The sequence below is a fragment of the Lineus longissimus genome, chromosome 5 (assembly GCF_910592395.1).
Source record: "Lineus longissimus chromosome 5, tnLinLong1.2, whole genome shotgun sequence".
NCBI classification, from domain to species: Eukaryota; Metazoa; Nemertea; class Pilidiophora; order Heteronemertea; family Lineidae; genus Lineus; species Lineus longissimus.
In genome coordinates, this window is record NC_088312.1 from 19,637,927 (window position 1) to 19,662,065 (window position 24,139).

The 24,139-nt window shown below is 42.5% G+C and overlaps 1 protein-coding gene across 2 annotated transcripts; it reads right to left on the reverse strand.

Moving 5' to 3' along the window:
* Positions 1–12,603: 12,603 nt before the first annotated feature.
* LOC135488672 (uncharacterized) lies at positions 12,604–23,177 on the reverse strand. 2 transcript variants are annotated; one of them, XM_064773335.1, is made up of 9 exons: positions 23,122–23,177; positions 22,233–22,475; positions 18,516–18,623; positions 17,740–17,998; positions 16,297–17,598; positions 15,448–15,711; positions 14,955–15,081; positions 14,369–14,539; positions 12,604–14,157 (listed from the first exon to the last, which is right to left on the reverse strand). In XM_064773335.1, exons 2-9 carry the CDS (start codon positions 22,455–22,457, stop codon positions 13,068–13,070), a joined length of 3,546 nt encoding a protein of 1,181 aa, XP_064629405.1. In that variant the 5' UTR covers positions 22,458–22,475; positions 23,122–23,177; the 3' UTR covers positions 12,604–13,067. The 2 variants fall into 2 exon arrangements, with proteins under 2 accessions (XP_064629405.1, XP_064629404.1); XM_064773334.1 differs by having other exon boundaries at positions 23,038–23,170.
* Positions 23,178–24,139: the final 962 nt, after the last annotated feature.

Sequence of the window (24,139 nt, forward strand, 5' to 3'; positions counted from 1 at the left end):
GGGGGGGGGGGTCTCAGATGTTCCTATCTCTTTGATACTCTCTGTAGTCAATGTGAGCCTTAGAGGCAGCACGTACTTGGATATCACTATGTATGTTTATTGTTGCTTTTGCGCTGTTTAGTTCAGTTATCATGGTGTTTGTATTCTTTATATGAGGGACAGGATTTGCAACACTTACGAAGTGTACTAAGTATGTAATCATTATGATAGATGTATTTTATCGACGACTGTCTTTGATGAGTTTGCTGAGTCCTTGTACTACTAAGTGTTAAAGCCTATTTACGAGTGTCCCGTAAATGGATTCGCCCAGGACTTGATGATACTACGTACAGACCTTCGTACCTCGTACTATGTTGCTTATAAAGATTGCGAAACCTCCCTATTATTTCAATAATTAGATTATAGCCTGAGGCAAGAAAATGACAAACATTGTTGTCCGAGTTCGATATATATGTATAGCTAGTATAGTAATCAACAGAGACTGGAGGGCACCGTATTACTCTGAACGAAGCCTTTAAATGAACATGGACGAGACGCTCTTCTTTCGAAGTAAGGACTGGACAACTGAAGCAAGGATGCCCGTTTTGGAAATTGCACCAACCCCCCCCCCCCCCCCTCTCTGAGAGAGAGCGGAATTTGTGGGAGCGGAGGGGGGGCACTGGTACCTCCTGTTGTATATCGTGTGATTAAATGAAATGGCCAGGGCCATTGTGCTCACCTCATGTGGAGGAAAGATGGATGAAGAGCACGGTATTGTGTCATGTAATTTTAGGTTTGATGTAGGTCCAAGCAATTACAATTTCCCCAAAATGGCCAATTTATAGAACATTTGACCTCTGTGACATTGAAAAGTAGGTCAAATCAAAAAAGACCCGGGTGACACATTGAATGGTTGTTAGAATTAGATGTACCTATGATATAATGTCGGTGCCAATTGGGCAAGTAATTTAGGAATAATAGCATTTGGAAGAATTTTGGATTTGGCCCCCTCCCTGGAGGCCAAACGGCAAATCAAATCGCACCAAACTTCGGTACCTGAGATCACCTGACCAAGGGGTACATGTGTACTTAATTTGTTATCAATAGTCATTGCGGTTAAGAAACGTGCCATAGTTATGGCCTGACGACCAATTTACGCCATTTGACCTCTGTGACCTTGAAAAGTAAGTCAAATTAAAAACCTGTGTGCCATATACTGTATGGTGGTTAGATGTACCCATGATATCAAATTGGTGGCAATCGGGCAAGAAGTTAAGGAATAATCACTTTTTAAGGTTTTGGATTTTACCCCCTGGTGGTCAAGTGGTGAATCATATTGGACAGAACTTCGGTCTCTGAGATCACCTGACCAAGGGGTATATGTGTACCAAATTTTGGATCAATAGTCATTGCAGTTTAGAAACGTGCCATAGTTACATCCTAACGGCCAATTTACGCCATTTGACCTCTGTGACCTTGAAAAGTAGGTCAAATCAAAAAGCCGTATGATATGTGATGTATCCTTGCTAGGAGTACCTACCATAAAATCTTTATTGAAAACGGATCATTAATAAGAGACATATCACACTTTTTATGTTTTCAGTTTTGGCCCCCTGGTGGCCAAATCAGGAATCAGACCGGACTGAAATTTGGTCACCCAGATGTCATTACATGGGGAAACATGTGTACAAAGTTTCAAGTCAATAGCTTCAGTAGTTACCAAACGTGCCCTGCTAACGGACAACGACGCACGACGACGACGGACGACGGACGTCACGCCAAAGCAAAAGCTCACCTCTCAGAGAGGTGAGCTAAAAATCAACATCACTCACACTAATTGGTTGTTAGCAGCAAAACTGTCCTGCCCATATCTGAGTCATAAAGGTTGCAGATTACAGGCAAGAGCAGAGATTATTGATGAAGTCGGGGACAAAACAAGATGGCTGTAAGGAAGATCTTAAAGTTTTGTTTACATGGCTTGTCTTAGCCAACATCCCCACCGTTGTCATTTGACTTGTGCAGCAAATTAAAGTGACACATAATTCATCCATGTTTTGCCGAAGTAGCAAACTGTTTTGAAGATTATCTTGACAATTCAGCACTTTGACAGAACGTGTTTGCATAACAGTCAAAAGAAGTCTATAGTATGTAAGCTTGTGTCGCAATGTTTGAAATATCACAACTGGGTGAGATTTCTAACTTTGTACTTTACTTCCTTGGTGAGCTGGCTTAGATATACCCAGTTCAAATCATGTGGAAGAGTAAGCCTTTATGCTGCTGGGAAACAGCCAATCTCTGCACTGCCTGTGAACAGTCATTTTTATACCTGATGAACCTGGCCATCACCTAATTACTTGTTAACTCATTCGATAATGGATCAAGTTCTTAATGACCATAAAGGAAGATGCTATTGGAAGCTGGATTCAGCTGTCTTGGTGAGATCAGCGTGAGACCTGCAGCACCCTGGGTGTATTCCTTCGTCAACATGACAAAAGTATCTCATCAACTGCGTTGACGGATCATCATTGTTGAAGTTCAAGATGAGAGTGGTTTCAGCCAGCTCTGAATACACCTTATATGATTAATATATCACTGTTAAAGCCAATGTTAAATGTCAAAGAAGAATGGAATGTCTTTGAACAACTGATATCTGATGGGAAACTCGTTGGAAGTTTTATTTTTAAATCATGTGCCTGCAGCAGGTGACACCACTCATGCTTTGATGAGTGTTTAATCAGCTGGGCTGGTGTTGTATTCTCGATCTTTCAGGTGCCTGTGGCTAGGGAGTCAGTGACAAATGTATGTTTTTAAACTTCTCCTTGAAAATGTTGATCAATATTCTCACAAATCACAAGTGCTTGTTGATAATTATGGTTGACCCCCCAACGATGATTAGGTCAAAAGAGATTCACTGGAGAGGTGTGCCTCTCTACTCTTTGGTCCACAGTTCTTATCTATAGTAATAAAATGATATCACATTTGTGTATGTACAGTATGTCTTTTGATAACTGTTATTGGATTCTTGGCAGATCCAAATAGTATACATGCTTCCCGAAATTGCTGGCTTGCATTGGAGCTAACTTGGTCCCCCTTGTCCGTCATCAAAGGCATTCAAGTGTGTTGGTCAATCATGACTATCTCCTTTGTCCCTCCACCATAAGGCCTAGTTTCCCCTTATGACATCACTATTTCGGACACTCAGCGCCCCATTTCTGGAAAGGTGTATGGAATCTATAAAGAAACTGAATTGAAATTCAATTGAGCAGAACCCTCAATAATTGTGTTAACCAAACATTATCTGGTGACACTTTCCATTAAACAAAACTAATCTGACCCTAATTATTGTGTGGACAATAACTAAAGGAGTGGCATGGCAGCCTGACACCGGGACAATGAACAACGGATTAGGCCAGCCTAGACAATATTATTTATTTATTAATTTTTGTATTCATTACACTATAAGGCCTGTCGGCCTAAAGTACAGGAGTACAAGGTAGTAAGTGTCTTACATCATTTTGGCAGCGTGAGGATACATACACCATCAATTTAGGCTATCTCGTCTTCTAAACAAATGATATACAAAGTGTCCCAGATTAGTGCAAACTTTCTTATTGTCCGAATTAAGTAATTCAATAAATTTAAACATATTGGGTCTAATTCTATAGAATCTTGGGATCCATTTGGTTCTTAGAACATTATACAAAGGACACCTGAGACAAGCATGATATTCATCCTCGAGATCATTCAGGTCGCAGAATTTACATATTCTTGCTTCTCTAGGTATAGGTCTTGGCTTATGCCACCTACCAATCTCAATATATAACTTATGCGCAGAGCATCTAAGCCTTGTTAAAGCTATTCTAAGCTTCTCGTCTTTTACAACATTCAGATAATTTGAGAGAACATAGCTAGTTTTCGTTTCTACTAACAAATTCAATCTATTCATTCCTCGACTTTCCATCTCCCACGATTGTTGGTAACAATCATACACTCTCTGTTTAAAGGCACTCAAGAACACTTTCTTGTTCGCTACACCCTGGTTTTCTCATACATCTCTAAAAACCATACATAGACAGTAAATTACTAACACTCTTTGACCAGTTTTTACCACGCGTCTGACGTAAGCCATCATAACATATTCTTGGGTAGCGATCCTCATTCATATTCAAAATTTTTAACCAGTATTTGACAATAGATAGTTCTAAATCCTTCTGGACCGGCAGTCGTCCATATTCAATTCGTACAGCATTATTTGGAGTACTCGTTCTAACACAAAGTATTTTTTTCAAGAAATCTGTCTGAACTTGTTCAACACATCTGGCTGTTGCAAAGCCCCAAATCTCAGCTCCATACTTATAAACTGGTGCAACACATGTATCTAAAAATTTTAATCTTTCGTTAACATTGACATTATAGAATTTCTTTAACTGGTCTTGAAGGGCAAATAAACTTCTGTTAGCTGCACTTGCAGTCTGTTCTATGTGATAAAACCATTTACCTTTATAATGGAAATACAGACCTAGATATTATTAATGGGAACAATTTCGACCTCCTCTTCATTAAAGTACCACTTCTCATTTACTAGTAGTTCTTCTGTATTACGAAAAACAACGATCTTTGTCTTAAGCAGGTTTACAATCAGACCCCATTTTTCTGTGTACTTCTGAAGGGAATCTATCAAGGCCTGTAGTTCTTCTGGTGTGTTTGCCATTAATACCATGTCGTCTACGAACATCAGTATAAATATATCGAGCCAAGCGATACCTGTTCGTATTTTACCAATACCTAGTTGCGATACTATATCATTAGTGAACAACTGAAATAATAAACAACCTTGTTTCAAACCTGTATTGCATGTGAAACCGTCTCCAACATCACCATTTACCAAGACATGTATCAGGACACTGCTGTATGGTACCATCAGAGCCTTTACCAGATATTCTGGGACACGACATTTAATTAGTTTATACCATAGAAGGTTTCTGTCAATACGATCGAAACACTTCGAAAAATCTATAAATAGACAATAAAGTTTACCTTTCCGTCTTTTCAGTGCTTCTTGTATGCTGGCATTTAGTATGAACATGTTATCAACCGTTGAATATTTTGGTCTAAAGCTCGCTTGCTCTTCGACTATAATGTTCCGCTCTTTACAAACTTTTTTAATCTATCTAACAACACACCGGTATAGACCTTACCTAAAATGGTAGTTAATGAAATGCCACTATAGTTATCTACACTGTTTCTATTATCTTTTTATATATAGGGCACAATAATGATTTAGACCATGTTTCCGGGTACTGGCCATCTAGCAATGATTAAACATGATTCTCAAAATGTCTTTGCACAGGTCCGGGTAAGACTTGAATAACTCGGTAGGCAGGCCGTCAATTCCTGCAGCTTTACCCGCCAATACAAAGCTCTACCTCGATACCTGTTATCGGTTCTACATCCAGAGTTGTTGTTCTATTCCACCACGTTAGATATTCTGAAACATACTCTAGCCACTGCGCATTCTTATTATGTGTTGTGTCTACGTTCAAAAGCCCATTAAGATATCTTGTCCATTCTTCCATTCTCACATTCGGTAGTACAAGTGGGCTTTTATTTCCTTTCAGCTCTCGCCAGAACTCTCTTGGGTTTCCTTTTTTCATCATTAAATTCCTCGTTTTCGTTTTCATGAACGCTCTCCTTTTCTTTCTAACCAATGTCCTATAAAAAATTTTCTCTTCGTGATATCTCTGCTTGGTTATAAGGTTTCTTACTCTTCGCCAATGATTTAATAGCCTTGTTAACCTTGTTTTACTCTCTCGACACTCTCGGTCAAACCATGATTTCCAATTTGCTTTCAATACTTTCTTATTTCCTCCACGTGCACTGAACATGTCTTTACCTACTTTTTGTAGAATTCTGTTTACACTCTTTTCAAAGGTATCAACACTCAGATCATCATTTCTTTCAACACATAATCTAGTTCCCTCGCAATTAGATTCAACTTATTTTCGAAATTATGACGATTTTGATCACACCATCTAACTGACATTAACACTCGATTGTTTTCGTTCACCTTCTGCTGCACATTCGCTGTCTGGTTCGAAACACGCCCGGTGTTGGACAAATCATATCTAAATTGTAGCGGTAAGTGATCTGATTCACACCTTAGACCCACCTCGAAATCGATCAGTTTACTGAAATTTCTATAGCTGCACAGCAAGTAATCTACAGAACTCTGCCCTTGTGCGCCGATAAAGGTAAAGTCACCAATGTCTTTGTCCTTGCCTACTCTACCATTCACAATTCCTACACCAATACCAGCACAAAAATTACAGAGGGTTCGACCGAATGCACTTACCTTCTTATCCCTATTATTTCTATTATAAGGGGTGTGAATTGTGTCACTAGTTTGTAAACACGTCATTTGGTTCGGCTTTACACATGCCATCACTTAATGTTCCAGTCCGTCCATTGAAATCAGCAAAAATCAATAGGTCGCAATCTGGGTCCTCAGGGTTAGTATTGACATCTAGTTTGTCCTTACAAACTGAGATCACTCGATCCTTGCATTGATCCTCATTGTCGTCATTTTGATCGAATCCAAAAATTCGTATATTCTGCCTGCGACTGTGTGCTCCTATCTCGTCAACTTTGTTCACTAAACTTTCATTCGTCCTTTTTTTCGAATCTCGCAGTTCATTTTTCACATGCTCCAGTTCGGTATTGACACGGGCCTGTTCCCCACAGATGGAGTCCAAGCGAGCACCAATGGTTGTCTTGAAATCTATTAGGTCGTACCTCATAGCATGGACATTTTGCGTAAGAATATTGATTGATTGTTGAATGTCGTTTAGAGGGTCGATTACAGGCGTGACTGTAGGGCCTAATGACGGTATAGTATGGTGAAGGTAAGCGTCCATTGGTACATGCCCTACATGGTATTGGTTTGCCTCGGGTCTGCCCTCCTGTTGCATTGGTGGTGGGCCTGGGTTGATTTCCACCAAGCAGCAAATTGCAAGGAGCATGAATAAACAAAGCCTTACGGCTAGACTTGGACTACACTTGATTCCGTAAACTTCTAATGACCCACTCCTCCATGCACGTGGCATAGTGTATGAACCTATGCGTGCCCGATATGCTGTAATATCAATTCCCATTTTATCCTCTTTCTCTGGGGTGCACTTCTTCTAAGGAGCCTATACTGCTTGGGTGGGTGTTTACTTACTTAATAGTCACTGAAATAATGTCACTTCTATAAGAAAAACTCAAAAAAACTGGGAATTTGTTGGAGGGGTTGTATGTGGTGTCCTCCTCACGCCGCCATGTTGTCACTTATGGTGTACAGGCATAGACTATTGAATCAAATGGGTTGGGGGGGGGGGGGGGTCACATGACTTAATTAGCAGAACCACTGCCCAGTGCATTTTGAATCAGTGCACAGTCTGTCTTTGGGCTGAGGTGTTTGGAAAAAAACTGTTTCTCATTCAAATTTATCTAAATTTGAGGGACGAAATTTCATGTCTTTTATGTCTAGTAGCCAGTAGATTCTTGGAGGGTAACCTCCAAACTGCTTTTCAACAGTTGAATATTCTGTTCCCTCTTTTCTCGCCGAAGGAGTTTCTTTCGCATTTTTCCATTGACGATGACTAGAGGTACGGCAGCCTGGTGTTAGCTGCTCCAAGTTGGGTAAAGTACAACTTCTTTTCTAGTTTCCAAATCAAAACAGATTATGCTTTTGTTAATCTCGTGGTAACCTGACAGATGATACCGACTTCTAATCTTCTCATCACAGTAGATTTTTGTTCAGAAATACAGATTTTGTTGATCAGTCACACTGAAGTTAAGAACTTTAGTAATCTCCACCGGCAATAACTCCTTTGAGAAGCTGACCATACACAATTCCCAACCTACTCGTCAGCCATTGCTGAAAGATAACCTGGGTTGAACGTGTTACTGGGATGTATTCAATACGATACCTGAGGCTGTTGGAAAGACAGCAAAGACCCACATGATGTGATGTCACATGCTTTTCTGCCCCCTCTAGGGGCATACACAGTGGTAACTAACAAACTGACTGCAAAATGAAAGCAGGTTGAACATGAGATGTGTATCATTCCATCTTGGGTTGCAGAGAACTTCAAAGATAGGAATATCATGGTCCTTGACAGCCACAGCGGCTTCTAACCATTTTTTGGCAACTTCATCAAATGAAAGTGAAATGAATTCTATCAGTATTGGCCGGTGCGGGAGAGAAAACAGCAATCCCTGAAGAAATTGTATTTTGGGTTAGGCGTCCGTCAGCAGTAAGGCACCAGAGGTCAAATACAAAGCAACTCAAAACTCGACAGTGACAAAAATACTGTCTGACACCGCCATCCCGACTGTGGTGTACACCCGACTATAACAAGTGTAAAGGAAATATACTGTTATGGATGTCAGATGGTGGTTCCTCGGCTTTGCAAACAATTTCCGGAACAACACCCCGCGGCGACACCAAGGACCGCTCCGCTTATCAATTGATTCGTTCGCAACGGTGTCAAAGTCGGGGACTAGCGAAGGGTGACTCGCTTCCTGTACCGGGTGTCGGTAAGTGTTTGCATTGTTAGCCTACAAACACGAGATTTCAATTCTCGTCTTGGGCGTCTTTGAGAAGCCGACCATACACAATTCCCAACCTACTCGTCAGCCATTGCTGAAAGATTACCTGGGTTGAACGTGTTACTGGGATGTATTCAATAAGATACCTGTGGTCGGATGGTCGGGCGGTCGATTGGTCGGGTAGTGACGTCACCCAGAGCGGATGACGTCATTCGGGCCCCGCTTGACATCACTTCGCACACCAGGGAGTCGTCTTTGTGACGTCGTCACGTCACGTCGCCTCGTCACGTCAGCGAACAGTCTCCGGCGGAATTCCGGCCTGACTTTACAATCCGGTGGTCCATTTCAGCCTCGTTCCAGTCATCGCACCTACGCATCTCATTATGGGGATTGCTCCGTCTGCTGATGCCTTGACGATCTCGCAACGGCGCACCATTCAGCGACGATAAAAAGTTGAATAGCAGACCAATCGACCACCCGACCAATCGACCACCCGACCAATCGACCACCCGACCAATCGACCACCCGACCAATCGACCGCCCGACCAATCGACCACCCGACCAATCGACCACCCGACCACCCGACCAATCCACCATCCGACCAATCCACCACCCGACCAATCGATCAATCCACCTCGATCATCCCTACCAATGGACCACCCCTCATCCCCTATTATAATACCTCCATGCCCCTACGGCTCTGCTATTCAGTGCAATTGATTCCGGGACTACTTTTTATATTTTTTATTTTCATTTTTATTTTTTACTGCGCTACTTTTGACGGGGGATTCTACACTCCTTCCCAACACTGACCCCTGTGGAACACCATATTTTAAGAGAACAGCCGTAGATCTTTGACGATCAATAACGACGGTCTGATATCTGTCATCAAGATATGATGCAATCCAGGCAAGAGCAGAGCCAGTGATGCCAAATAACTGTTCAAACCTTTTTAGAAGGATCTTATGGTCAATGGTATCGAAGGCTGCAGAGAGGTCGATCATGACAAGCACTGTCACATCACCCCTGTCCAAACTACCAAGGATGTCGCTCTGAACCCTTAGTAGAGCGGTCTCTGTTGAGTGACCTCTTCGGTAGGCGGATTGCATTTCTTCATGCAGCGAGTTGGACAGGAGGTGATGTTCTAGGCGGGCATCAACGACCTTCTCCACAACCTTCGACACAAAGGGTAGGTTTGACACAGGGCGGTAGTTTCCGAGAATGTCAGAGTCGAGACCTGGCTTCTTTAGTAGAGGCCCAATGAGCGCAGATTTAAAAGTGCGGGGGACACAGCTAGCTTTTAGCGATGCATTTATTATGAACAGTCTATTAAATGGATTGGGATTTATTATTTCTGGGATTGGGCATATGTCTACCAACACCAATACCGGTACTGCCCCTATCAAATGATCTGCGACCCACGGTCAAAGTGGAACAAAAGTTCATCACCACGGCTCTTACAGTCCATAAGGTCGACTCCCGGTACAAAATAAGATAAAACTCCATGACAATGGTCGTAATCACTAAGAATTTCTAGGCCCGGTATACATTGATAGATAGCGCTAATTACCCCAGCAGTAAAATAGGCCTAGATAGTGACCCGGGTCGCTACGTAGCGCCCCGGGACAGATTGTTTGGAGATAGGTTTGTCCCGGGGCGCTACGTAGCGGCCCGGGACAGATTGTTTGGAGATAGCATTGTCCCGGGGCGCTACGTAGCGGCCCGGGAAGGGTTGGATGGAGTTGGCGTTATACCGGGCCGCTCCGTGATAGGTTGTCGGGAGATTGCGCCACTTTTTGTGGAGCTGGATGGAGGCCGTATATGCTAGAGTATATGCTAGAGTGATGACCGGTCGTGCCTGCATAGTGCATATGGAGGTATTATTCAGATGGAGCAACTGCATGCATCTCAAAGGTGATATTACTACATCAAAATGAATTCGAAAGAGGGGGCAGAATTTGGAAACTAAGATCCCCTGATGTACAAAACTAAGACTCTGATATTTTTCTTCAAAATTTCAGTTTGGAATTGGGTCTTAGTTTTGTAAACTAAAACTCTGATATTTTTCTTCAAAATTTTAGTTTGGCATTGGGTCTTAGTTTTGTACCTCGGGGGATCTTAGTTTTGTACGTACAAAACTAAGATCCCCTGATGTACAAAACTAAGACTCTGATATTTTTCTTCAAAATTTTAGTTTGGCATTGGGTCTTAGTTTTGTACCTCGGGGATCTTAGTTTTGTACGTACAAAACTAAGATCCCCTGATGTACAAAACTAAGACTCTGATATTTTTCTTCAAAATTTTAGTTTGGCATTGGGTCTTAGTTTTGTACCTCGGGGGATCTTAGTTTTGTACGTACAAGACTAAGATCCCCTGATGTACAAAACTAAGACTCTGATATTTTTCTTCAAAATTTTAGTTTGGCATTGGGTCTTAGTTTTGTACCTCGAGGGATCTTAGTTTTGTACGTACAAAACTAAGATCCCCTGGTGTACAAAACTAAGACTCTGATATTTTTCTTCAAAATTTCAGTTTGGAATTGGGTCTTAGTTTTGTACCTCGGGGGATCTTAGTTTTGTACGTACAAAACTAAGATCCCCTGATGTACAAAACTAAGACTCTGATATTTTTCTTCAAAATTTTAGTTTGGCATTGGGTCTTAGTTTTGTACCTCGGGGGATCTTAGTTTTGTACGTACAAAACTAAGATCCCCTGATGTACAAAACTAAGATCCCCCGAGGTACAAAACTAAGACTCTGATATTTTTCTTCAAAATTTTAGTTTGGAATTGGCCTCCCCGGGTCTTAGTTTTGTACCTCGGGATCTTAGTTTTGTACCTGGGTCTTAGTTTTGTACTTCGGGGGATCTTAGGTCTTAGGTCTTATGTCTTAGGTCTTGGTTTTGTATACACCCCTCCAAAACTGTTGATTTAAGCACTCGCGACACGTTAAGCGAGGTTTTAGCAATTATTTTCAGTGAAGGTATATCTCATGTGTAGAGTCTGGGTGATTTTGAGACATTCTTAGGTGTTTAAGGCGCACAGTTTGATGAAACTTGCCAGAATTCGTAATTTTTTTGATGAATGTATATCCGCCATTGCGGGGATCTGGAAACTTTCGGATGACAAGTTTGCCTCAAAAGATGGACGGGCTCCCTATAATCACCCAAACTAACAGCGAATATATATTCTTAAGATCCTTTTCATGACCTCTGATGAGTTAATTTTGTCTGATGCAGTGTTTCAACACAAATTTGAGGGCGATTACAATCACGAAAAATTCGCACTCACCCAGTCCAGAATGCGTAGACGAAATGTCTGTTGGCTCTTCAATGTAGCGGGTATCCTCCCACCTGTTCAGGTCGGGGACAGATCAACGTTGAGCAACTTGCCTAATCGGTAAAAACGCGGGAGGCAGTGCTATTACCGGAACGGTTCAGAACCGGCGATTTTCATAAAAAAATCACCCGAAAACTAAAAAAGTAAGCAACGGCTGCAAAAATAAAGTACACGTTGTTCGTTAGCAGGTTATGAAACGTAACCTAACCAAATTTCAGGTCGTTCCGTGCGGCAGTTTCGGAGATACGTGTCGAAAACCACATCCCTCCGGTCCTGGCGATCGGCTCAGTAAAAACAATAGACCATATCCACGGAGTTGTGGATATGGTCTAATTAGGCCACGGCAGCCTCAGCGCCACCACGCGGAGCCTAATGGTATTAAGATCAAGAGATGAAGGGGAGAGTTTACAGTTGGGGCCTACATGTAGGATAGGTCCCACTGGTGCTGCCACATTAAAGGTTCAGACAGCTCCAATGTTAGTTTACAGTGGGGGGGGGGGGGGGGGGGCAGCCTATACAAATGATGTATCCAGCAGGTGCTGCCATCTGAAGGTTCAAACAGCTCCTGGCCAGGTGAGTTTACAGTAGGGGACAAGAATATCAAGACAGGTCCAGCCGGACAGCTCCTGAGTGAGTTTACAGTAATGGCCGGTAATCATTTTAACCTTTCAAAATATAGACCATGTCAATGAGGTACTTTCTTATTTATTACATTATACATTTTATACTTCATTATTTACATTACACATTTTACATTTTATAAACAATATTTGATTGAGAAAACAAATATTTTAATGAGCTGGCATACAAAAGAATATCGTACATTGCAAGTTAACTGTTTTATCGGATGGGCCACACAAATACGAGTACACCAGTAGATATCATACGTTATTCAACGGGCTGTATCTGTGAACCGGGTAACCTTTGTGCCAATTATAGCTCTTGGTTTTTTTTGATTACTTTATTCTCGGTTTTAAACGACCAGTTCAGCATGTGGTATGTGAAGCCCATTTTCAACAATGAAGCGGTCATATTTTAGGTCATATTTTAGATTATTACTTCTGCAGATTCCTCATTGCAGGTCAGCTGCTTGCAAGAAGGAAAATTGCATTAGAAAATGCCCTAAACAGTGCCTGTTCAATGCATTGTCTCAAGTTCTTTAGACATTTAGACTTGGATTTGTCGATGCTAACTCCATCAGATGTTTCAGAAGTTCAACATCAGAGGACGCCACCTGAGACTCCACAATCACCTCATGTATCTGATCGGCAGGGACCGCCATATCAGCTCCCTCTACATCGTGTTCATGAACTACCGTAGGAACGATCCGACTCTGCAGGTTCATCCCAGTAACCTGTTCAGAACCAATTTGAATTTGCTGACCACCTGTGTTTTCAAACGCGACGATGCTCGCAACTTGTTGTGACGTCACCTCGTCGAGGACAGGTTGCGTTTCATTCACAACAAAACCTGCCTCCATCTCCTGCGGTACTTCAATATAGATTGTCTCAACGTCTTCTCTTTGTTCAATCACTTGTGGGACAGGGCAAGCTTTTTTATACATGTCGCAATGAATCGTCTTGATATGTCTGTGAACGGTACTCCTGTGCTTTCCCCGAAAGTTGCACAGGCTGCACTTGTGTGGTTTCTCTCCTGTATGCAACGGCATGTGATTTTTCAACATCGTAATAGTCTTAAACCGGCGATTGCATTGAGAACATGGAAACCGACGTGAAGAACCGTCATCAGTGTGAGAATTCTTAATGTGAGATGCCAAGGTTTTTTGGTCCCTTGCACGAAAGTAGCACCTTGTATAGGGACATACGTAAGGTCGATTCTCCGTGTGCATTTTCATGTGGGACTGCAGTACATCTTCCGTCATCGTCCCGTACGGACACACCTCACACTGATACGGCTTCGGAGCATGTTTCTTTGCGACATGAGCTTTCAAATACGTATTATTCGTCGTAACAAATTCACAATGTGAACACCTCACCAACGTTTGTTTTTCATGTTTACGCTTTTTGTGGACCATCAAGCTCGCTTTCGTCTTCAGCGCTTTGCCGCAGAGATTACAAGGGACGCGTTCCCCGTTGTAATGGTGAACGAGTTTCTTGTGGGATTTTAACGTGTAGCCATTCCATGTTCGGTAGCTGCATTCTGAACACTGGTATGCCTTCCCGTCGTGGAATTTCATATGGTTTCGCAGAGCGATGGAATGACTGGCAACAAAGGAACATTGGTCACACCTGAAATTCCACAAGAAGTGTACGAGGGTTAATCGTTTTTAAAAACCGTCCACGTTTAAGCCAGAAAATGATACAGAACTGGTGGTATTTGTTGTCTCTCCAAACCCTGCGAGGGCGGAGCTAAAATGAATGTAGGCAAAAACGGAAACCGCTGCCAATCTGTGACTGCTTCATCTTCAGTTTGTTCAGATTTTTGCTAAGAAATACTCACTTGAAAGCGCCCGCAGTGCTGTGCTCTATATCCTCGTGACGCCGCCAACTGGACCAATTCGTAAACGTCTTCTCACAAGAGCTACATTGGCGTGGCTCTCTGAAGTGACCACGATTGATGTGGATGTTCAGCTGCGTCTTGGTCTTTTTCACTTTACCACAGATATGGCATCTGGAGAAAGAATTCAAGAAGAGAACATGACGAGATAAGCACAAACCAAAACGAGAACAAACCCAGGGTTATTTAACCGAGTGGACACACTTCTCCAAATCGTTCTCGCGCATGACCCGAACCCTAATTATTGATGACGGCATTGCACCTGTAAATAAGCACAACTGACTCCCGACAATGATATTGCAGAGACAGATTCATGCGCTGTTTATGCCACCCTGGGCGGTCAGAGTGGTGCATTGGAAACATCAGCACCTGTCACCTCTGATGTCCAAGGTTTGATTCTCCGTCAGCATGCCCCTGGTATCTGATCCTATGGCAGAGAGGGTGACTCTCTTTGACAGTGTATAGGTTACCTCCGGGGTCTCCAGTTTCCTCCTACAGGAGTCACTGAGTGATGACTATCCGTACTCACCTAAACTCTGGTAGATTCTGCCATTTGAAGCTCTTGCCACCGTTGTGATCCATGAGGTGGGTAACCATCGCATGCCAGGCCGTCGTCTCCTTGCTACAGCTGGGGCAACGGAACAGGCGCTCTTTCCCTGGAAAGGAACAAACCTTCTTGAAGGGAAAGTGATATACCACAGGATATCTCAAATGTCAAATGAAATGGAAACAATCAATTGGAGATCAAAGCTAGTGTCATGATAGGGAGGTTGTCCTTGATAGAGAGGCGTCTGCTGTGGGAAGTTCCACTGTCCACACTTGGGGTGACATAGATTTTTTCACATCCATGCAGTGAAGACATCTAGATGTGAAGCATTATCTGTAGGTACCATATTTAAGTAGAAATTTGCATCAGGCACTGGATCCCCACTTCATTGAAGATAACTGGATCACCACTTCATTGACGATCGCCAGTTATCAGGTTGAGGTTAAAACAACAATTCTCAATCCAGTGAACATACCTTCTACATGACAAGAATCATGAATCTCCACCTCTTCAAGACTACGCAAATGGATTGTCGAACACCGATTACATCTGTACGGTCTCTTGCGCTTTTTACCACCGACAGCCAGGGTTGCTGGGACTTTTTTCTTCAACGCAGAAACCCATACTACTTTCTCCTTGTGGCATTTTTCATAGTGCTCTTTGAGGCGGTCCCAGGTTGCGTAGGTCGTGTCTTCCTCGAACATACCACTGCAGATACCGCATTGGTGGTCGTCCGTGTCTGGAAGTTTTAAAACAGAATTAGGCCGAGCTATCATCGTATTTGATAGAACAAAAATTTTTACCAACACTTTAACAAAATTTCATTTTAAAGTGATACTATATGATGTGATTTACAACTTCGCGGAAATACGTCCGTTTTTAATTGTTGATCACAAGTGTAAAGCTCAAATTTTCCATTTTTGGTTAGATTTATTATAAAATCGCTGAATGTAAACCACCGCGACCGCGAAAATGTTCATGTTGTGACGTCATCAACGAAAACGGCATCGAAGCGAGCCGTCCGGGCGGGATTAAACCATTAATTTCTAGAAAATGTGCATTTCGATTCGAAAACCTTACCGATTTATGAGAAAGTGACGTAGTCATTTGTCAAAAACAGCTAAAACATTATATGGTGAAATTTGACACGAGTTACCCCTTAACTGTTTTGGTTCATGGGCTACTTGTCTTGACGGTGTAAAGGCATAACCAGAGGAAGGGTCGTTTGGAAAAATCCTAAACTGACTAAGAGCTCATATTTTGGAAAATGACTGCCCTCTGTGAGTCCTGCTGTGGTCTACTAAGTCCCTCTGTGATCACTCACCTTCCATATGGGATGAAGTATGGAGCCTTATCTCAGCAAGAGATCCCTTGGTCAGGACGCAGCGTGGACAGAATGAAGATATTCCTTTTGGCTTTGCCTCAGCTGAACACTCCTCAAGAGTACCACTTTCTCCTTTATCTTTCACGACATCTCTAGCAGCAGTTGAAATATTCTCATAATTTTCATCGTTATCCTCCCTGACAAGATCTTCTCCACTCGTGGACTCCTTCGAGGAACCGACACAAGTACCAGGATCACGATCATTCCGTTTAGCCAACAACGTTTCTGCATTACTAGATTCAGACACGACTGGTTTAGAGGAAAAGCCACCTCCAGGTTTGGGATACAGAAAGAATGTCTGTATGATAGGCTTAGCAGGTTTCTTTTTCATTGGAAATTTGTTGTCTCTTGTAGAGAGGACATGATCAGGGTCATCATTGTTAGGATTTACCCCGTTAGTTTTCTCAAGAGACTCTACATTTTCAGCAGTTCTAATATTTTCTGGATCAGTAGACCGAGACTCAGATTTCAACATTTGAATGTTAGTCTCGCTTTCAGAAAGTTCCTTGGATGCACGCACGACCTGAATATGACTGTCATTCCGGTTCTCTGAATTTGGAATCAAAACTACACCTTTGTTATCTTGTTGGATTGCTATTTCAACTGCTTCGAATAACCGTCCTATTTCACCTGAAGAACATACAGTGCCAGTGTAAACCGGAACTGTTTCATCTGACATGGCAGGTACATCTTCATCAGGATTTACCGAACTATCGATGTCCATTGGCTCATTCTCAAAGCTATCCTGAACTGGGACTGGTTCAGTAAGATCAGTTTCAAAATCATCGTCAGAAACTTCAATCTCACCCCCCTCAGGTACAATGGGTATCGCCACCTCCTTGATTCGCACCGAATGTTTGCGTGGCCTGCCACGTCCACGCTTTACATCTCCAAGCGTGTAAATCTTACGACAGATTTGCCGCTTTTGTGTGATGTTGAATGGCAAATCAACCTTCTCGCAAACCTCTTTAGCAGTAACAGTCAGTTTCTTAAATGCACCAGAATCACCGATTTTGCCACACTCAGAAATTTCAGTCGCTGCATTCCCATCACCTTGTCCCGTAATTTTAGACAGTGCTGCCACCTGTTCCTCAAAATCTACTTCATCGCGAAGATTGTCTTCCGGTTTTATCCGCCGCTGTTCCGTCTTGGCGAGAAGATGGCTGCTGTTCAAATGGTCTAGCATCTTTATCCAGCTCTTGGCAGGCCTGTCACAGTACGCACAGAGGAAACCCTTCCGTCCTGCAAAGACAAACGAAACAACTCAACTGTAATCAAATGACACCTTAAACACTTGTACGACTACACCAGGACTTTCATCAGTGTCCACGAGATGGCCTTTGCAATTGCTTTTGCATTTTTGCTTTATTCAATCCGTCTTACCTAAGACATGGCAGGTAAAGTGTAGCTGAAGCTCATCAATTCCGGAGACGAAGTCAAGAGGGCAGAGCGGACATGGCATAGGCTTGTTCTTCGTCTCCCGTCGCTGACGTCGAGGGCGTGTACTGGTAGATGGCGCTGAGTGTCTCCGCTCCTGATAAGCCTGAATATGGTTGCTCTGGTGGGAGGTGAGATCTTCGTATTCCTCAAACCGCTCAGGGCAGAAACCGCAGCGGAAATCTTCGAACGGAGATTCCGATCCCTAGAAAAAATATTTTACATGCTTTGAATTTGTATGATCAAAATAAGTTCACAGGGTGCTTCAAAAATGTTGCTCACCATGGGATATAGCAGTGCTTTATGCAACTACTGAAAAAAAATCCAGAAACACTTTTTGAGGACCCAAGTGCCATGTGACTGAACTGATGTCACAGTCTATTTAAGGACAACATGAATACTCCAGCCGACCTCAAGAGGATCGAAAATGCCAACACCACCAAAGATTTATTAACAGCTCTGCTTTTGCTTTACGATAAATTTAGTTATTAGCGTTACTTAGTACTATTGCACAGTCGAAAGTTAGTGGCAAAAGCAATCAAACGTTGCATGTCAACTGCTAACAGGCGATGTCTCTACTACATGTACCACAGTACATTTTTCAACACTGTTCACGCCTGTACAGTGAACATTTTTATTATATTAGTACTTGACAGAGCTCATCGACAACCAACTGGAACCCCTTGCCCCTGCCAAGTGACTTCTTTATATATTACAAGTACCTCTTGTTCCTCTTCTACACCCTCCTGTATAACTTGTCCTGGCTCGCTAAGTACTGTCTCTGCCATTTGAGCTGCATCAGTTTCCATAGCTGGGTTAGATTGAAGAGTCTGAAAGCGAAAAAGTGCATTTGATATTGTTTGATATGGGGTTTACCTGAGCCATAAGTGACAAATCTCCAATCTACTAACACTTGAAGGCACCTGCCTTGTTACCTTTAAAACTAGTAGGTTGATGGTTTGAGACCTGTTCGTAACTCATTGCATGGTAACCTTTTCTTTCATATATTCTTTAACTGAAATGAATTCACCCTTAACACTCGGTGTTCTCCACAAGGCTATTTGTCAGGGCGGCCCACCCTACCTTGGCAGCTTACCACCCTACCTTGGAAGTAGCCGCCCTACCTTGCTCTAGAGTTTTATAAAGGGTTTCTAAAGGGCCACCCTACATTAAATTGCCAGCCACCCTACCTCGTGTTGCACACTGGCAAAACTTCTTGAATATCCAGAAGTATTAAGGTAGCAGGAAGGGTTGGGCGTTTGTGGTTTCTGAGTCTGAGGGGGTTGGTGTCTGTTGACTGTGCTTTAAGAGAGACTAGGCATGGCGCCAGTCTCTCTTAAAGCACAGTCAACAGGCATTTGGTCTCAGTATTTGGGTTTTGATTGCCATGACTGTACCCCTGTAAAAGTCAGAGGAGGAGAAGTTTGGAATGATGAAAGCATTGAAGAAGAAGAAATGTTATTATTGAGGAAAGCACAATTTATTATGAGACTAGAAGGCAGTGTCCTGACTTGATTATTTTGAAAATGGCGGTCTGAACACATTAAAAGGTGGAACATGGCATTTTATTGACTTTGAAGTGTTCCGCAGTTAAAGGGAGACTATAGGCAGCAGCTAGGTAGGCAAGATAAAGTCATACAAATTTGCCAATAGGGGTCAGTCATATCTCTAGGCATGGCGCCAGTCTCTCTTAAAGCACAGTCAACAGGCATTTGGTCTTAGTATTTGGGTAAGTACAGAATCAAGGCAGCTCAGAGAGCAATGATTGAACGATGCTGTGGACAAGTCCAAGGATACTGCATCAGTCACGACCAACTTCTCATCAGAAAGCGTCACCACCAGCATATTCAATGTTCAGTTCCAACCTGTACCAGTCCAATGCACGCCTGTCATGGTCAGCAGTGGTCAGCTTAGCGCGATATGGAACATTCTTCCGAAACTCAAGCGAGGGAAGTCTGCTCATTAGCCTATCTCGCGCACTGCTCCTTCTTGTCAAACATCGTAGTGAAATCGTGGTACAGTGGGGCGTCCTCGAGGATTGCAGCTGGTCGGACAGACGTGAGGTGGAATGTGGGCGGCTGCACTTCTTCGTTGATGTGCGATGGCAGATAGCACAGTTGTTGCGTTGCATGACAGCTGAAAGTGAATGTGATATCATAGAACTGAGGCGTTTGCAATGAGACTATAGTTGAAGTAGAAGCAAGGAGTGAAATGGGCCATCTTCCAGTGACTAATATACAGAGTAAGGGCACTGGGTGTTGTTAGATTCAGCATTGAATGTATTCCTCATACAAGCGTGAATAGTGTGGACATACAGTGAGAGGTGAGAGACCCCTATTGACTACTTCTTGTAACTTTATCTTGGATATTATATTAGTATTGAACTTCTAGCCATGGAATATGAAGAAATTGAAGTTGTAGGCATGGAATATGAAAAATTATTCAACGGTGAAAGACATTATTCCATGAGGCTTTGCCGTGATCGCAAAGGACGCGACGTGATTGGTTCACATGCTAATGAGGTATGAATGATAATGATAATTACCTCTATAATGCTACTTGGATAGCGACTGTGTCGTTGATTGCAACAGTGGTCTATGTCAATGTGTGCCTGTAATGTCAATGAAGTATGATGAGGTGATGACGATAGTGCAATTATTAAATATTGGCAAGAGATCATACTGCAACATAGGTCTTGTTTTTGACAGATGACTGTGCGACATTCCCATTGGGTCTTGTTAGAGTCAGCGCTGCATGTATTCCTTGTACAAGCTTGAATAGTTGTGACGGACTTTGAGGGGTGAGAGACCCCTATCGACTACTTCGGCTAACTTTATCTTGCCTACCTAGCTGCTAGCAATAGTGCCCCTTTATCAAGACTGAAACCCACTGTGCGGGGCTAAGAAATTACCTTTATAATCCTAGTTGGATAACCACTGTGTAGATGATTTGAAGAGTGCTCTGTGGATGTGTGCCTGTAATGTCAATGAAAGTATGATGAGGTGATGACGATAGTGGAATGACGAAATATTGGAAAGAGATCTATTCCTAGAAGAACATATGTCCTGTTTTGACTAGGTGGCGCATTTTAGAATCAGCAGTGAGCACTGTGTGTAACATGGTGGAGGCAGCGGAGATAATAACTGTGTCAAAAGTATTGTTATAGGGCCTTCCCTAGGCCCATGGGGTTAAATTTACAATCCACGATTGAAAAGACGTAGTTTGATCGCATTCAACTATAAATCCATTGAACAGTTGTGTTCCTTTAGTCAACCGATGACCTTTTGTTGGGCCATGATCGGGGATTGTAAACTGTAAATGTATTATGGACTGGGAGACGGGGGAAACACAAGTGAAATAGACCAAAACAAGTGATTTTGGGGCTTTGGTTTAGACGCATGCCCCACATGCGCCATGCGGGATTATACGGTTCATGTGAACTTGTTTGTTGACATCTACATGATCTAGTGCTGTTATTGGTCATGGTACATGGTAGGCCTAATCATCATGGCTATATGTTTCAGGAAAAGCTCGGAGTAAAGTGAACTGCCGATGAATAATGATGTTGTTCATGTTTACCATGTTTACTAGTACATAGCCATAGGGTATGCACTGGCCAGTGCACTTTCTGCACGTCGTCATGGTCATGTACGTGATACCTTGCATATTTTGTTTTTTGAATGCGCATGCTTTTTGGGCAAAATCACTTGTACCAACACTAATGAATAATGTCTTCTTATCCCTATGACTCCATACACAGTGAGGGCATTGTCCCATTCCCATCAAATGGTAACTTATTGTACCGTATTAGGGTGGAAGTTGGGGAGCAGATACCTACCGTTGCACGCCTGTCATAATCAGCAGTGTAGCGCGATATGGAACATTCTTCAGAAACTCAAGCGAGGGAAGTCTGCTCATTAGCATATCTCGCGCACTGCTCCTTCTTGTCAAACATCGTAGTGAAATCGTAATGGAAAACGTCTGGCTTTGCGCCAGACGTTGAGACTAATAAGTGAAGAACTAATAGGTAAAGAACTTCTACTTGCGCGAGACTGCTCTGATAAAATTATCATTGCAGAGACTACGGTGACGTACACATATATTTTTTACAATCAAAAATGCCCTCAAAAGACGACATGGAATGATTATTTTATTGATATTTCCTACTATATACCTTCCAATTATCACTTTATACAAATAGATCGGCGTTAGGTCGCATGCTTTTCTTTCCTGGCGACACTATAAAGCAAAATAGTTGCAACCCCGTAAATGCGCTATAAGTCCAATAATAAGTGACGGTGACCCGTTATAAATGTTTCGCCAGCTTCGCTTTTTTGCCGCTACGCGGCGCGTTGGGCCCTTGCGTCAAGCCTACCACCCTACCTTGAGAAAACCCTGTGGAGAACTCTGAACACTATACATAAACCCTGAATCATTACCTCTTCCTTGTTAGTGCCCCCCTCTTCCACCAGTGGTTTCATCTCCTCCGGAGCACAGCCATTTGTGATGTGCTCAGACAGGCTGTCAAGAAGGGGGCTGGAAAAGCCACATGCCTTACATCGATACAAGGCCAGCACATCTATCACGCTCTCCAATTCCCCAAGCTCAAAGAATGAGCTCACACTCATCAACCCATCAAGTCCAGTTATCTTTAGGGTCGTCATGTTGTCAGGGGGTTGTTACTGAAATTGGAAAGTGAATTCAAAATGTATTTCAACGGAAAAAGCTGGCAATGGTGGTTGTACCTGTCAAAGCAGCATACCGTGCGGGAGATCTTTAGCCCCCATTCAGTGGAGCCAGGAAAAACAGTGGAGCCCTGGTTTTCAAACAAAAACTACCTGGCCGACCAGCCGACTTGCAAATTCTATCAATATGAATAATAAAACAGCTATTATTCGAGTTTGTGGCATATGTACTACCTCTGTCTCCGACTCTGCCTCTGGACGGTTCGTCGGTTCATTCAGGTTAAGAGCATTGCCATTACATTTTACAAGTAAGTGGCAGCAGTGAATCCTTCAGACGGGCAAGAGTGAAGAACAGGATGGATAGATACTGGGATGTCATAGCAAACAACTACAACCCATACACAAGTCCTATGCATACAGCATAGTATTGGCATAACCTACTGCTGTACATTTTGTACACACACATATCCGACTGTACATCACCGGCATAATAACAAAAAAGTACAAAAATATTCGCAACAAAATGCATTCAAAATAAGAGACAGAAACAACATCACACCTCAATCTTCTGCTCTCAAAAAGGCATAAATACAAAAGAATATATATATATAGCTGAGTTTAATGTTTGGTTCAGAGAACTCACGAAAAACGGAGTTATATTCGTGCTTTTTCAATGCAGACCGCAATTCTGTCATTTTAGAACACGAATATTTTGTCTGTACATATTTACTACGTCATCAAATGTTGTGTACAAAGTCGGGGAGAAAAACATGTGCGTCCCATCATTAAGAAACTATATAGTCATCGCTAATTAGTAGATAATCGAATATCCTTTTTACATCTAAACATGGATTTCTTCAAAACCTAATAATCACACCGGTAATTAACACTCATTGGTTTTATTACCACGCGTTTGTGATGACGTATATGGAGCGCCCGTTGACGAAAAATTCACGCCAGACCATCTTTACCCACAAGCCTTGGATCCACTGCACCGACCCGGACTCCGTTACACCAATGATGGGAGGTGACGAACTGATTAACTCCGATGGTTCAGAAATGCACCAGACCGGTATATTACCGTCATTATTCTTCATCTTACGTGAATTCCTCCCGTTATAATCAAGAAACTCTGTTAAAGCAGGTGGTTGAGTTTGTAGTCTCTGGCATCCTCGAAAATGAGAGAAACCAGACTAGTCTGGTTACTCTAAGGTCTCATTAGGGAGTTTTTTTTGTTATTCATGCGCGGCCAAGCCCTAACCGTAGTTCCTAAAATCACTGATTTCTCGGTCCTTACAGTATGTCAGCGTTGATTCAGCAGTTGTTTTGGCAAAGACATGTTTTTTTGGAGTTTCTGAAACCTAGAGCGCTACTCAATAGACGACTAACAAGAAACTACGCATTTATACTGTTGTTGCTGACGTATGTGTACACTGAACTTGGGATGTGCGTCGGCCCCGTATTGAAATGCCGTCCAGTGCCAGTTGGTGCGTTTTTCGCTGATTTGTGCAAAATTCAACATATCTCAAAAGTTCAATGGTTGACCCTCGAATTTTTTTTGATTTTTGTGTAGCGTAAGCAACTGTCTTTCATGGGAGAATGGTCTCTGTAAGAATTATTCAGGAAGAAATGTATAATATTTGGGGTTTTTCGTGATTGTC

Coding starts and splice junctions, on each gene's coding strand:
- LOC135488672 (XM_064773335.1), bottom strand. CDS start 22,457: ATGACGACCCTAAAGATAACTGGACTTGATGGGTTGATGAGTGTGAGC. Junction 17,999..18,515: donor GTGTAGAAGAGGAACAAGAG/GTACTTGTAATA, acceptor TATTTTTTCTAG/GGATCGGAATCTCCGTTCGA. Junction 14,158..14,368: donor AGCACTGCGGGCGCTTTCAA/GTGAGTATTTCT, acceptor GTGGAATTTCAG/GTGTGACCAATGTTCCTTTG.